General features: G+C 40.0%; 1 protein-coding gene and 1 long non-coding RNA gene across 3 annotated transcripts in view; one reads left to right on the top strand and one right to left on the bottom strand.

Moving 5' to 3' along the window:
• Positions 1-12,691, top strand: part of RBL1 (RB transcriptional corepressor like 1) — a 76,347-nt gene that overhangs the window by 23,088 nt on the left and 40,568 nt on the right. For both annotated transcript variants that reach the window (XM_082746219.1, XM_082746220.1), the window contains exons 10-11: positions 5,484-5,596; positions 6,006-6,109. In XM_082746219.1, the coding sequence (XP_082602345.1) occupies positions 5,484-5,596; positions 6,006-6,109 (217 nt within the window). The remainder of the gene's footprint in view (positions 1-5,483; positions 5,597-6,005; positions 6,110-12,691) is intronic.
• The window catches only part of LOC309872295, a 35,301-nt gene that overhangs the window by 15,914 nt on the left and 6,696 nt on the right, over positions 1-12,691 (bottom strand). The window lies entirely within an intron of this gene.

The following is a 12,691-nucleotide window of genomic DNA, read 5'->3' as shown; positions in this document are numbered from 1 at the left end:
CAATTGTTTAAGATAAAGAGGCATGTGTCCTAGCAAAGATGGTAGAATAAAGCTAAATCAGAGAACCTAATTTCCTAATACTTAGTGAAATAAGAGAATTGAGGAAAGGAATGTGATTTCATGCTATAACTTTCCAAAATGATGGTCAAGAAAGGAATGGATGAGGGGCGCCTGGGTGGCTCAATGGGTTAAAGCCTCTGCCTTCAGCTCAGGTCATGATCTCAGGGTCCTGGGATCGAGCCCTGCATCGAGCTTTCTGCTCAGCAGGGAGCCTGCTTCCCCCTCTTTCTCTGCCTGCCTCTCTGCCTACTTGCAATCTCTGTCTGTCAAATAAATAAATAAAATCTCAAGAAAGGAAGGAAGAAAGAAAGAGGAAAGGAAAGGAAAAAGGAAAGAAAAGAAAGAAAGGGATGGGGATGCCTGGGTGGCTCAGTTGGTTGGACGACTGCCTTCGGCTCAGGTCATGATCCCGGAATCGCAGGATCGAATCCCACATTGGCTCCCAGCTCCAATGGGGAGTCTGCTTCTCCCTCTGACCTTCTCCTCGCTCATGCTTTCTCTCACTGTCTCTCTCTCTCAAATAAATAAATAAAATCTTTAAAAAAAAAAAAGAAAAGAAAGAAAGAAAGGGGATAAATGATTCTGATATGCCCAACTCTAAGAAGCATTACTAGAGAAAGAGAGGGTATGTTGATAGATACTGAGTATGCTCATTAATACCCCAGATGTAAAGAGAAACATGAATGAGTAAACAAATTGAATAAGAAGTCATAGATCTCCCCAAATGAAAGCCCCTGTATTCCACCACTAAGATCATAGCAGAAATATGAAAAATTCCCGGGGCCTGTCATTTTTCTACTAATTTGAGGGGAAAGCCTAATCCTCATAGAACTAGAAGATATCCCTGACTAGATATAGCATAATCTGGAATAGGGATATTTAACTAAATCTTGGAAGAGTAAGCAAAGCTACTCTTAGGAAAGCCTAATCCTCATAGAACTAGAAGATATCCCTGACTAGATATAGCATAACCTGGAATAGGGATATTTAACTAAATCTTGGAAGAGTAAGCAAAGCTAAATATAGCACTGGCTGAGCTCTCCTCTGCTCCCCAAACCTTAAGTCTATAGAAAAGTGGACAGAACAAGCCTAGCCTCAAACAAAGCTCAAAAGATAACCCCAGGGCTATCTGGGTGGCTCAGTTGGTTAAGCGACTGCTTTCAGCATAGGTCTTGATCCTGGAGTTCTAGGATTGAGTCCTGCATTGGGCTCCCCGCTCAGCGGGGAGTCTGCTTCTTCTCTGCCCCTCCCACCTCTCATGCTCTCTCTCTCTCTCTCTCATTCTGTCTCTCGAATAAAATCTTAAAAAAAAAAAAAGTTAATAGCAAATTGCAAATAAGGTAATAAGACTTGTGAAGATGTTCCCTCATAGCATTTGAATAAATAAATCTGGACTGAACTGTTCATTTAAGCAGGAACAAGTTGAAAAGAAGTGTTAAGGCAACGATGCAAACATTTTATAGCAACAAGAAAAGGAAGAAAATACAGTATGCAAAACAAAAAGAACCTAGAAACAAATGGGAACACATTCCATGTTCATGGATGGGAAGATTTAATGTTGTTAAAATGTCCTTATTACCCAAAGCAATCTACAGAGTCCATGCAATCCCTCTCAAAATGCCAGTGGCATTTTTTACAAAAATGAAAAAAATTCCTGCGGTGCCTGGGTGGCTCAGGCTCTGCCTTCGGCTTAGGTCATGATCTCAGGGTCCTGGGATTGAGTCTCGCCATCAGGATCTCTGCTTAGCAGGGAGCCTGCTTCCCCCTCTCTCTGCCTGCTTCTCTGCCTACTTGTGATATCTCTCTGTAACAAATAAAATCTTTTTTAAAAATGAAAAAAATTCTTAAAATTGATAGGGAATTTCAAAGTACCTTTAATAGCCAAAACAAATTGAGAAAGAACAACAAAGCAGAAAACCTCACATTTCCTGATTTCAAAACATTACAAAGCTACCATAGTCAAAACAGTATAGGATTGGCATAAAGACAGGCATGTAGGGGTACCTGGGTAACTCAGTCATTAAGTGTCTATCTTCAGTTCAGGTCATGAACCCAGGGTCCTGGGATCAAGCCCCACATCGGGCTCCCTGCTCAGCTGGAAGCCTGCTTCTCCCTCTCCCACTACCCCTGCTTGTATTCCCTCTCTCTCTGTCTCTTTCTCTGTGTCAAATAAATAAATAAAATCTTAAAAAAGAAGAAGAAGAAGAAGAAGAAGAAGAAGACAGGCATGTAGACCAATAGAACAGACTAGAGAATGCCAAAATAAATCTTCATGCATTTGGTGAAATGATCTTTGACTAGGGCGCCAAAACTACACTATAGCGAAAGGATAATCTCTTCAACAAATGGTGCTGGGGAAAGTGGATGTCTATACAAAAGAATAAAGATGAACTCTTACCTCACACCATATCCAAAAGTTAACTCAGAAAAGTTTGAAAACCTGAACACGAGACCTGGAACTATACAACTAGAAAAGGCATAGAAGAAAAGCTTTATGACATTGAAATGGGCAATGATTTCTTGGATAGGACATGAAAAGTTCAGGTAACAAGAGTAAAAATAGACAAATGGGACTACATCGAACTTAAATACTTAAGTATAGCAAAGGAAAAAAAAAGTAACCAGCCTGAGAGTAACAAATTAGAATGGTTGCCAGGGTTGAAAGTAAGAGAAATAAGTTGTTCAATGGGTATGGAGATGCGGTCCTAAAAGATGAAAAAGCTTTAGAGATCTGCTGTACAACAGTATGCATGTAGTGGAAAATACTATAATGTACTCTTAAAAATTAAGGTCAATTTATGGGACACCTGGGTGGCTCAGTTGGTTAAGCAGCTGCCTTCGGCTCAGGTCATGATCCCAGTGTCCTGGGATCGAGTCCCACATCGGGCTCCTTGCTCGGCAGGGAGTCTGCTTCTCCCTCTGCCTCTGCCTGCCATTCTGTCTGCATGTGCTCTCTCTCTCCCCCTCTCTCTCTCTGATAAATAAATAAAATCTTTTTTCTTTTTCAAGATTTTTATTTATTTATTTATTTGACAAAGAGAAATCACAAGTAGATGGAGAGGCAGGCAGAGAGAGAGAGAGGGAAGCAGGCTCCCTGCTGAGCAGAGAGTCCGATGTGGAACTTGATCCCAGGACCCTGAGATCATGACCTGAGCCGAAGGCAGCGGCTTAACCCACTGAGCCACCCAGGCGCCCCTACAATCTTTAAAAAAAAAAAAAAATTAAGGTCAATTTGTTATGTGGTTTTTGTTGTTGTTGTTGTTGTTATATGTTTTTTTAATACATAATTCAAAAAAAAAAAAAACCTAAATAGAAGAAACATAACTCAAGAGGCACAGCTTGCATTAGAAGAAGTTGCTAAGAACATATTTTTGCCATATGTGCTCCCTGCCTCTGTCTATACATGACTCTGGTCTGTTTGAACATGGAGTTGGGAGTCCTTGAACCCTGCACTAATTATCTGGCCCTGGGCAAATCACTCTCTTTCTCTTAGTCTTGAATTTATTTGTCATTCCTTAACTAAGATTCTGTGTTTGAATGAATGACAGAAAGGTAACAGTTAATATAAAGGTAATGCCAAGTGACTTCCTTTTTAGTGCTTTATTTTGTAATTTGTTATTCTGTAGGGATTGATAAGAATTACATGCAGTTTATTGTTCCAGCACTATAAATATATACAGTTGACCCTTGAACAGCATGGGAGTTAAGGTCACTAACCCCCCACACAGTTGAAAATCTGTATATAAACTTGCTTTTTTTTTTTTTTTGAGTAATCTCTCCACCCAACGTGGGGCTGGAACTCATGATTTCTCTCTCTAAAATAAATACATCTTTAAAAAAAAAAAGATTTTAAGTAATCTCAACACTTAATAGGGGCTCAAACTTACAACCCCAAAATCAAGAATCCCATCCTCTACCTACAGAGCCAGCCAGGCGCCCCGTATATAACTTTTGACTCCTCATAAAATCAACTAGTAACGTCCTACAATTGATCAGAAGAAGACTTACCAATAACATGAACAGTTGATAGACATGTTTTGTACATTACATGTATTAAATACTGTATTCTTAGAATAAACTAGTGAAAGGAAATGTTATTAAGGAATCATAAAGAAGGGCGCCTGGGTGGCTTAGCTGTTAAGTGTCTGCCTTCAGCTCAGGTCATGATCCCTGGGTCCTGGGATCGAGCCCCACATTGGGCTCCCTGCTCACCGGGGACCCTCCTTCTCCATCTCCCACTGCTTTTGTTCCCTCTCTCGCTGTGTCTCTCTCTGTCAGATAAATAAAATCTTTTTAAAAAAATCATTAAGAAGAGAAAATATGTTTATAATACTGCACTGTATTTACTGAAAAAAACCACTTATAAATGGACTTGCACAGTTCAAACCCATTTTGTTCAAGGGTCAACTATAACTATTTTATATATACATGAATACTGCCACATCATCTTTTTTTTTTAAGTAGGCTCCATGCAGAACTTAGAGTCCATTTGAGGGCTTGAACTCATAACTCTGAGATTGAAAGTCAGACACTTAACCAACTGAACCACCCAGGCACCCCTCTATTTTAAGAAAAATAGAGGGTTTGGGGCACCTGGGTGGCTCAGTGGGTTGAGCCTCTGCCTTCGGTTCGGGTCATGATCTCGGGGTCCTGGGATTGAGCCACATGTTGGGCTCTCTGCTCAGTGGGGAGCCTGCTCCCCCCCCCCCCCGCCTGCCTCTCTGCCTACTTGTGATCTCTGTCAAATAAATAAATAAAATCTTAAAAATATATATAGAGAGAGGGTTTATTAAATTATAATTTATATCAATGGGATTCATCCTTTTAACTGTATAATTGTATGAGACTTGACAAATGCATGCAGTTATATAACCACAATAAAGACTTAAAATAATTCCATTAACCCTCAAAATTTATGCCCCTTTTAGTCAACCCCTGTGTCGATTCCACCTCTAACAACTGATATATTTTCTTTTTTTTTTTTTAAAGATTTTATTTATTTATTTGACAGAGATCACAAGTAGGCAGAGAGGCAGGCAGAAAGAGAGAGAGGAGGAAGCAGGCTCCCTGCTGAGCAGAGAGCCTGACTGGGGACTCGATCCCAGGACCCTGAGATCATGACCTGAGCTGAAGGCAGCGGCTTAACCCACTGAGCCACCCAGGTGCCCCAACTGATATATTTTCTATTCCTATAATTTGCCTTTTCTAAAATGTTATATAAATAGAAACATAAAAGAGTTAATACTGACTCTGCTAATGTTGAATTTCCAAAACATTATGCCAAATGATTTGTTTAAAAGTTTTCAATTTATTTGAAATACACTGTTCATATATCAAGGCTTACAACTGGAACCAGAATTGGAATAAATGTTGGTAGTCTGGCGTTTTTCTCCTGGTAATTAGTTTCCTCTTGTATTTCATAGATCTTGTATGCGTAATCCTATGGAAAACATTATGAAAATAGTGAAAGGAATAGGAGAGACTTTCTGCCAACACTATACTCAATCAACAGATGAACAGCCAGGATCACACATAGGTAAGGAGACAAAACTAAACTTGACGCAGCATTAAAAGTAGACAGACTGGGCGCCTGGGTGGCTCAGTGGGTTAAACCGCTGCCTTCGGCTCAGGTCATGATCTCAGAGTCCTGGGATCGAGTCCCGCATCGGGCTCTCTGCTCAGCAGAGAGCCTGCTTCCCTCTCTCTCTCTCTGCCTGCCTCTCCATCTACTTGTGATTTCTCTCTGTCAAATAAATAAATAAATAAAATCTTTAAAAAAAAAAAAAAAAGTAGACAGACTGTCCTGATAAAAAGGTAGAAATTAAATTATTTTCCTTCCCAGCTATTATTAATGTATGAGATTTAAGTTTATATAAGTTTTGTTCTTTGGTCCTTAACAGCTACATTTCATTAACATGTATTTTCCCTTTTATTCCCCTCCTTAGACTTTGCTGTAAACAGACTAAAGCTTGCAGAAATTTTGTATTATAAAATATTAGAGACTGTAATGGTTCAGGAAACACGAAGACTTCATGGAATGGACATGTCAGTAAGTAAATCTACTCTTCCAGCCACTGGCAAGGTCTGAAAATTCCTGAGCCTGAAAGCAGTGTGTTGAGAGGCTGCATAGTGTGTCTTGGGAATCAGCAGTTAATAGCAAACTTAGCCAGTATGATTAGCTAGTTGGCCTTAGTTGTCTTTTGCACATCCATAGCTAGCCACCTATGATACATCATCAGTATCATTTCCCTTCAGGTCCTTTTTTTGTCCTTCAATCCCAGCTAGCTAATAATGAGATGTACCCCCCCCCCCAACTGTTAACCCAATGATAATTAAGATATTTGCTTATACCTCCTAGGGATTTTGGAGGAATAAAATGCTTGTTAAAAAATTGCTCTGTTGGGGGGCGCCTGGGTGGCTCAGTGGGTTAAGCCGCTGCCTTCGGCTCAGGTCATGATCTCAGGGTCCTGGGATCGAGTCCCGCATCGGGCCCTCTGCTCAGCAGGGAACCTGCTTCCCCCTCTGTCTCTGCCTACTTGTGATCTCTCTCTCTCTGTCAAATAAAATAAATAAAATCTTTAAAAAAAAAAAAAAAGATTTTATTTTTTAAGTAATCTCTACACCAAATGTGGGGTTCAAACTCAAAACCCTAAGATCAAGAGTCACCAACCGAGTCAGGCAGGTGCCCCAGCATTCACTTTTTTTAAAAAATTCCTTTATATAGCTATTGGAGGGCACCTGGGTGGCTCAGTGGGTTAACCCGCTGCCTTTGGCTCAGGTCATGATCTCAGGGTCCTGGGATCGAGTCCCACATCGGGCTCTCTGCTCAGCAGGGAGCCTGCTTCCCTCTCTCTCTGCCTGCCTCTCTGTCTACTTGTGATCTCTCTCTGTCAAATAAATAAATAAAATCTTAAAAAAAAAAAAAAACCTTATATATAGCTATTGGAGAGAGTGGCCAGAGTTATCAAATGTTCCAAGAAAACAAAGCAATTTTTTTATTTTTTAGAGAGAGTGAAAGAGTGCAAGAAGGGAGGGGTGAAAGGAAGAAAGAATCCCAAGCAGGCTCCATGCTCAGCATGGAGCCTGATGCAGGTCTTGATCTCACAACCCTGAGATCATGACATGAACTAAAATCAAAAGTCTGACACTTAACTGACTGAGCCACATAGGCACTCCACAGAGCAATTTTTTTTTTAAGATTTTATTTATTTGACAGACAGAGATAACAATTCGGCAGAGAGGCAGGCAGAGAGAGAGAAAGGGAAGAAGACTCCCTGCTGAGCAGAGAGGCCCGATGCGGGGCTCGATCCCAGGACCCTGGGATCATGATCTGAGCCGAAGGCAGAGGCTTTAACCCACTGAGCCACCCAGGCGCCCCCAACAGAACAATTTTTTTTTTTTTTTAAAGATTTTATTTATTTATTTGTCAGAGATAGAGGGAGAGAGAGCGAGTGAGCACAGGCAGGCAGACAGGCAGGCAGAGGCAGAGGGAGAAGCAGGCTCCCTGCCGAGTAAGGAGCCCGATATGGGACTCGATCCCAGGACACTGAGATCATGACCTGAGCCGAAGGCAGCGGCCTAATCCACTGAGCCACCCAGGCGCCCAAAAAATAAAATCATTATAAATAAATAGTCAAAGCTGTTGGAGTGCCTGGCTGGCTCAGTTGGTAGAGTATGTGACTCTTGATCTTGGGGTCCTGAGTTCAAGCCTGCTGGGTGTAGAGCTTACTATAAATAAACAAATGCATGTATATATATATATATATATATATATATATATATATATATATATATGTACATACATACAGTTTATAAAAACTCAAAGCTCTTACATGATCTTTCACTTTCCTCCTCTTCCTTGTCACTGTTGGAGTCCTCTGACTTTGCATTCCAATAGGAACAGGCTGATACCAAGGGGTGCTTCACAACTAATGTAATAAAATTTCTCTTCTCTTTTCTTTCTGGAAATTTTCCTCTCTCTTCTGAGTTAGTCACCCTTTTTCCTGGATTCCATGGCTTTCTCTTTTATGATTTATCCTAATATATGTGTTTTGGTTTTTTAAAAAGATGTTATTTATTTATTTGACAGTGAGAACAGGAACACAAGCAGGGGGAGTGGGAGAGGGTATGCAGGCTTCCCATGAGCCAGAGAGCCCTATGTGGGGCTCAATCCCAGTACCCTAGGATCATGACCTGAGCTGAAGGCAAATGCTTAACAACTGATCCACTCAGGCCCCTCATCCTAATATTTGACAAAGCATATGCTTCCGTAACTTTCTGAAAAAGAAGTAAATTTTCAACTTTTTATTTTGAAATAATTACCTTTGAGGTGAGTTTCTTGTAGACAGTACATAACTGAGTCACATTTTTTAATCTACTCTCTTAGTTTCTTTAAAGAAAATTATAAAAGTAGTACAGAGATCAGGTGTCCCCAGTGGCTGCATTTTACATGGTGTAATATCAAAACCAGGAAATGAACATTGGAATAATATCTGCCTTCCTGTTTATCATTGCATCCTTATAGGTTAATTCAGTTGCCCCCAAAATCAAGATTCTCAGTTGTTCTGTTATCACAATGATCTCCCTCATGCTACCTTTTGAAGTCACACTTACTCCACCCACATTTCCTGTGAGTTCAGTTCTTTTAAATTTGTTGAGGTTTATCTTATGAACCCCAGTGTGTATTCTGCTGCTGTTGGGTGGAGTGTTTTCTTAAATGTCAGTTCTTTTGTGTTGGTTGATGGTGGTGTTGACCTCTGTATTCTTACTGATTTTCTGTCTAGTTTTATCAAGTGTTGAGAGAACAGTATTGAAGTCTCCAAATGTTATGGTAGATTTATCTATTTCTCCTTTCAGTTCTTTTTTCTTAATATTTTAAGTAATAGTTCTACCCAGTGTAGGGCTCAAACTCACAACCCCAAGATCAAGATTTGCATGCTTTACTGACAAAGTCAGCCAGGGCCCCCTCTCCTTTCAATTCTATTAGATTTTTTAAAATCCATGTATTTTGAAGCTCTGCTGTTTGCTACATACACATTAAGGATTGCTATGTCTTCTTGGTAATTGATCCTTTATCATGAGGTAATGTCCTTTCTGAAGCTGATAACTCTTTTTGTTTTTATTTTTAAGATTTTATTTATTTGACAGAGAGCGACACAGTGAGAGAGGGAACACAAACAGAGGGAGTGGGAGAAGGAGAAGCTGGCTCTCCGTCCTACAGGGAGCATACAGGGCTCACTCAGAACCCTCGGATCAGGACTTGAGCCAAAGGCATACGCTTAACAACTGAACCACCCAGGCACCCCTATTACAAAGTCTGTCATTTTTTTACATATAGCCACTCCTGCTTTCTTTTGATTAATGTTTGCATGGTCTTTTTCCATACTTTTATTTTTAACCTACATGTATCATTACCTTTGAGGTGAGTTTCTTGTAGGCAGTATATAACTGAGTCACATTTTTTAATCTACTCTCTTAGTTTCTTTAAATCGTTAAATTTAGACAACTTTAATTATTATATATTAGGGTATAAGTCTGCCATTTTATTTCTTGTTTTCTGATTGTTCTTTTCGCTCCCCCCCCCAACTTTCCTGTTGATTACTTGAACATTATTTAGTAAGCTTTGTGCCCAAAATGGTTATTGAACTCAAGTCCCTGAGATCAAGAGTCACATGGGGGCACCTGGGTGATTAAATTGGTTGGGTAGCTGCCTTCAGCTGAGATCATGATCTTGGAGTCCCAGGATTGAGTCCCACATAGGGCTCCCAGCTTAGCGGGGAGTCTGCTTCTCCCTCTGACCCTCTCCCCTCTCATGCTCTCTCCCACTCTCTGTCAAATAAATTCTTTTTTTTAAAAAGTCACACAGTCTACAGACTGAGCCAACCTGGTGCCCTTACTTGAACATTTTTTAGAGTCTATAGATTTGTTTAGTGGTTGCTCTAGGTATTACATTATATATGCATAACTTCACAGTCCATTAGTATAGACATTTTGTAGTTCAATAAAATGTGGAAGCCTTAAGTCCCTTTATTAAAAGTCTGCATAATGGGAGCACCTGGATGGTGCCGTTGGTTAAACATCCAGCTCTTGCGGGGCGCCTGGGTGGCTCAGTGGTTTAAAGCCTCTGCTTTCAGCTCCGGTCACGGTCCCAGCGTCCTGGGATCAAGCCCCACATTGGGCTCTCTGCTCCAAGGGGAGCCTGCTTCCTCCTCTCTCTGCCTGCCTCTCTGCCTGCTTGTGATCTCTGTCTGTCAAATAAATAAATAAAATTTTAAAAATCAATTAAAAAAAAAATCCAGCTCTTGGTTTCAGCTCAGGTTGTGATCTCAGGGTCATGAGATTGAACCCCATGTTGGGCTCTGCGCTCAGTACAGACTCTCTGCTTAAACTCTCCCTCTACCACTCCCCCACCTCTAAAAATAAGTAAATAAATCTTTAAACACTCTAGATAGATTCACACTTGATTGATGTTTGTTTGTATAGAATTTTAGACTGATAGTCATTTTGCTTTATGATCTTGAAGGCATTACTTCATTATCTTCTACATTCCAGTGTTGCTAATTAGAAATCCAATGGCATTCTAATTTTTACTACTGCTATGTGATCTGTTTTTATCTTCTGGAATCTTAGTAGTATCTTCCTTTTATGTCTTATGTTCTAAAATTTACACTAAAGTCTTTTCGTGGTCTTTTCATTCATGTGTTGAGCATTCCTACAAAGGTGCCATGTTAGTCCAGAAATTTATGTCTTGCAGTTCTGGATCATTTTATTGCATTATTTCTTAGATAACATATTGCCAACTGTGTTATCTTTCTGGAGCTGTTACTACTCAGTTGAGGAACTTTGTGGATGGAACCTTTTCTCTTATTTTCCATTTCTTTATTCTACTTCTATGGATATTTACTCAACTTTTCGTCCTCCAGTTCTAATGAATTTTTTTTATTTTTGGTGTATTCTTATTTCTAAGATCTCTTTCTTGTTCCATGAGGTTAAATTTAGATTTCTTTGATGTCTTATGTTGAATGTGTTGTCCCTTTCTTCTGAGTTTTTTTGGCTTTATTAATTTACTTATTTATTTAATAATTTTTTAAAAATTTTAAGTAGGCTTCATATCTCAGAGAGCTCAAACTCACAACTTTGAAATCAAGAATCACTTGCTTTAGCCAGCTAAGAGCCCCTTTGGGATTTTTTTTTTTTTTTTAAGATTTTATTTATTTATTTGACAGTCAGAGATCACAAGTAGGCAGAGAGGCAGGCAGAGAGAGAGAGGAGGAAGCAGGCTCCCTGCTGAGCAGAGAGCCCCAGGACCCTGGGATCATGACCCTGAGCAAAGGCAGAGGCTTTAACCTACTGAGCCACCCAGGTGCCCCGTATTTCCACATCTTAAAATATGTTATCCTGTCAGTATAGCTGATGCTTTTCTTTTTTTTTTTTTAAGATTTTATTTTTTATTTGAGAGAGAGAGAGAGCGTGAGCACACAAGAGGGGGAGGGTCAGAGGGAAAAGCAGACTCCCCAATGAGTGGGGAACCCACTGTGGGGCTGGATCCTTGGGACTCAGAAACCATTACCTGAGTCAAATGCAGACACTTAACTGAGTAAGCCACCCAGGTGCCCCAGTATACCTGATTTTTTTTTTTTTTTTAAGATTTTATTTATTTGACAGAGAAAGAGATCACAAGTAGGCAGAGAGGCAGGCAGAGAGAGAGAGGAGGGGAAGCTGGCTCCTTGCTGAGCAGAGAGCCTGATGCGGGGCTCGATCCCAGGACCCTGAGATCATGACCTGAGCCGAAGGCAGAGGCTTAACCCACTGAGCTACCCAGATGCCCCAGTATAACTGATTCTTAAATGAATGAATTTAAGATTAGGAATGGGTCCATTTAGAGCAAACAGACTGAAGATTATTTTACACATGCATCCAAATAAGATATCTGGAAATATACATAAAAAACTGGAAACGGGGCGCCTGGGTGGCTCAGTGGGTTAAAGCCACTGCCTTCGGCTCGGGTCATGGTCTCAGGGTCCTGGGATCGAGTCCCGCATCCGGCTCTCTGCTCAGCAGGGAGCCTGCCCCCTCCCCCCGCCTGCCTCTCCATCTACTTGTGATCTCTCTCTGTCAAATAAATAAATAAAATCTTAAAAAAAAAAAAAACTGGAAACGGTAGTTACTTAAGCAAAGAGGAATTCAATAGTGGTGAGCTAGGAACAAGGAAATTTACTTTTTACTCTGTATCTTTGATATGTTTTGAACTTTGTACTTATTCCAAAGAATAACCTAATAAATAAATGTATGTTATAAAATAAAGGAAACAGACTGTCATGTATGTATGCTATGATACTTAAGATATTTTTTAGTACCTGTTTTTATTGATTAGCTGTTAATTTTAAAAATGCACCTAAGAACTTCTAGGCATTTTGTCATTTCAGAAATGGTTTTTCTCCATATATTTGATTTCGAAAAATAAGATGAAGGAATAGAGAAACATGACTTAATTTCCATATACAATCACAGTGTCATTGCTATGGCCCTAAAGTTTGAAATGCAACAGGCAAAAGCAAAAATCCATGTAGTTAGAGCATGTTAGATGTTAACTGAATTTGTGACTAAAGTAACAAACCAAAGGCAAATTTCT

Source organism: Mustela nivalis, assembly GCF_964662115.1.
Source record: "Mustela nivalis genome assembly, chromosome: 8".
In the NCBI taxonomy this organism is placed as follows: domain Eukaryota; kingdom Metazoa; phylum Chordata; class Mammalia; order Carnivora; family Mustelidae; genus Mustela; species Mustela nivalis.
This window is presented reverse-complemented; position numbering and strand designations above follow the sequence as displayed.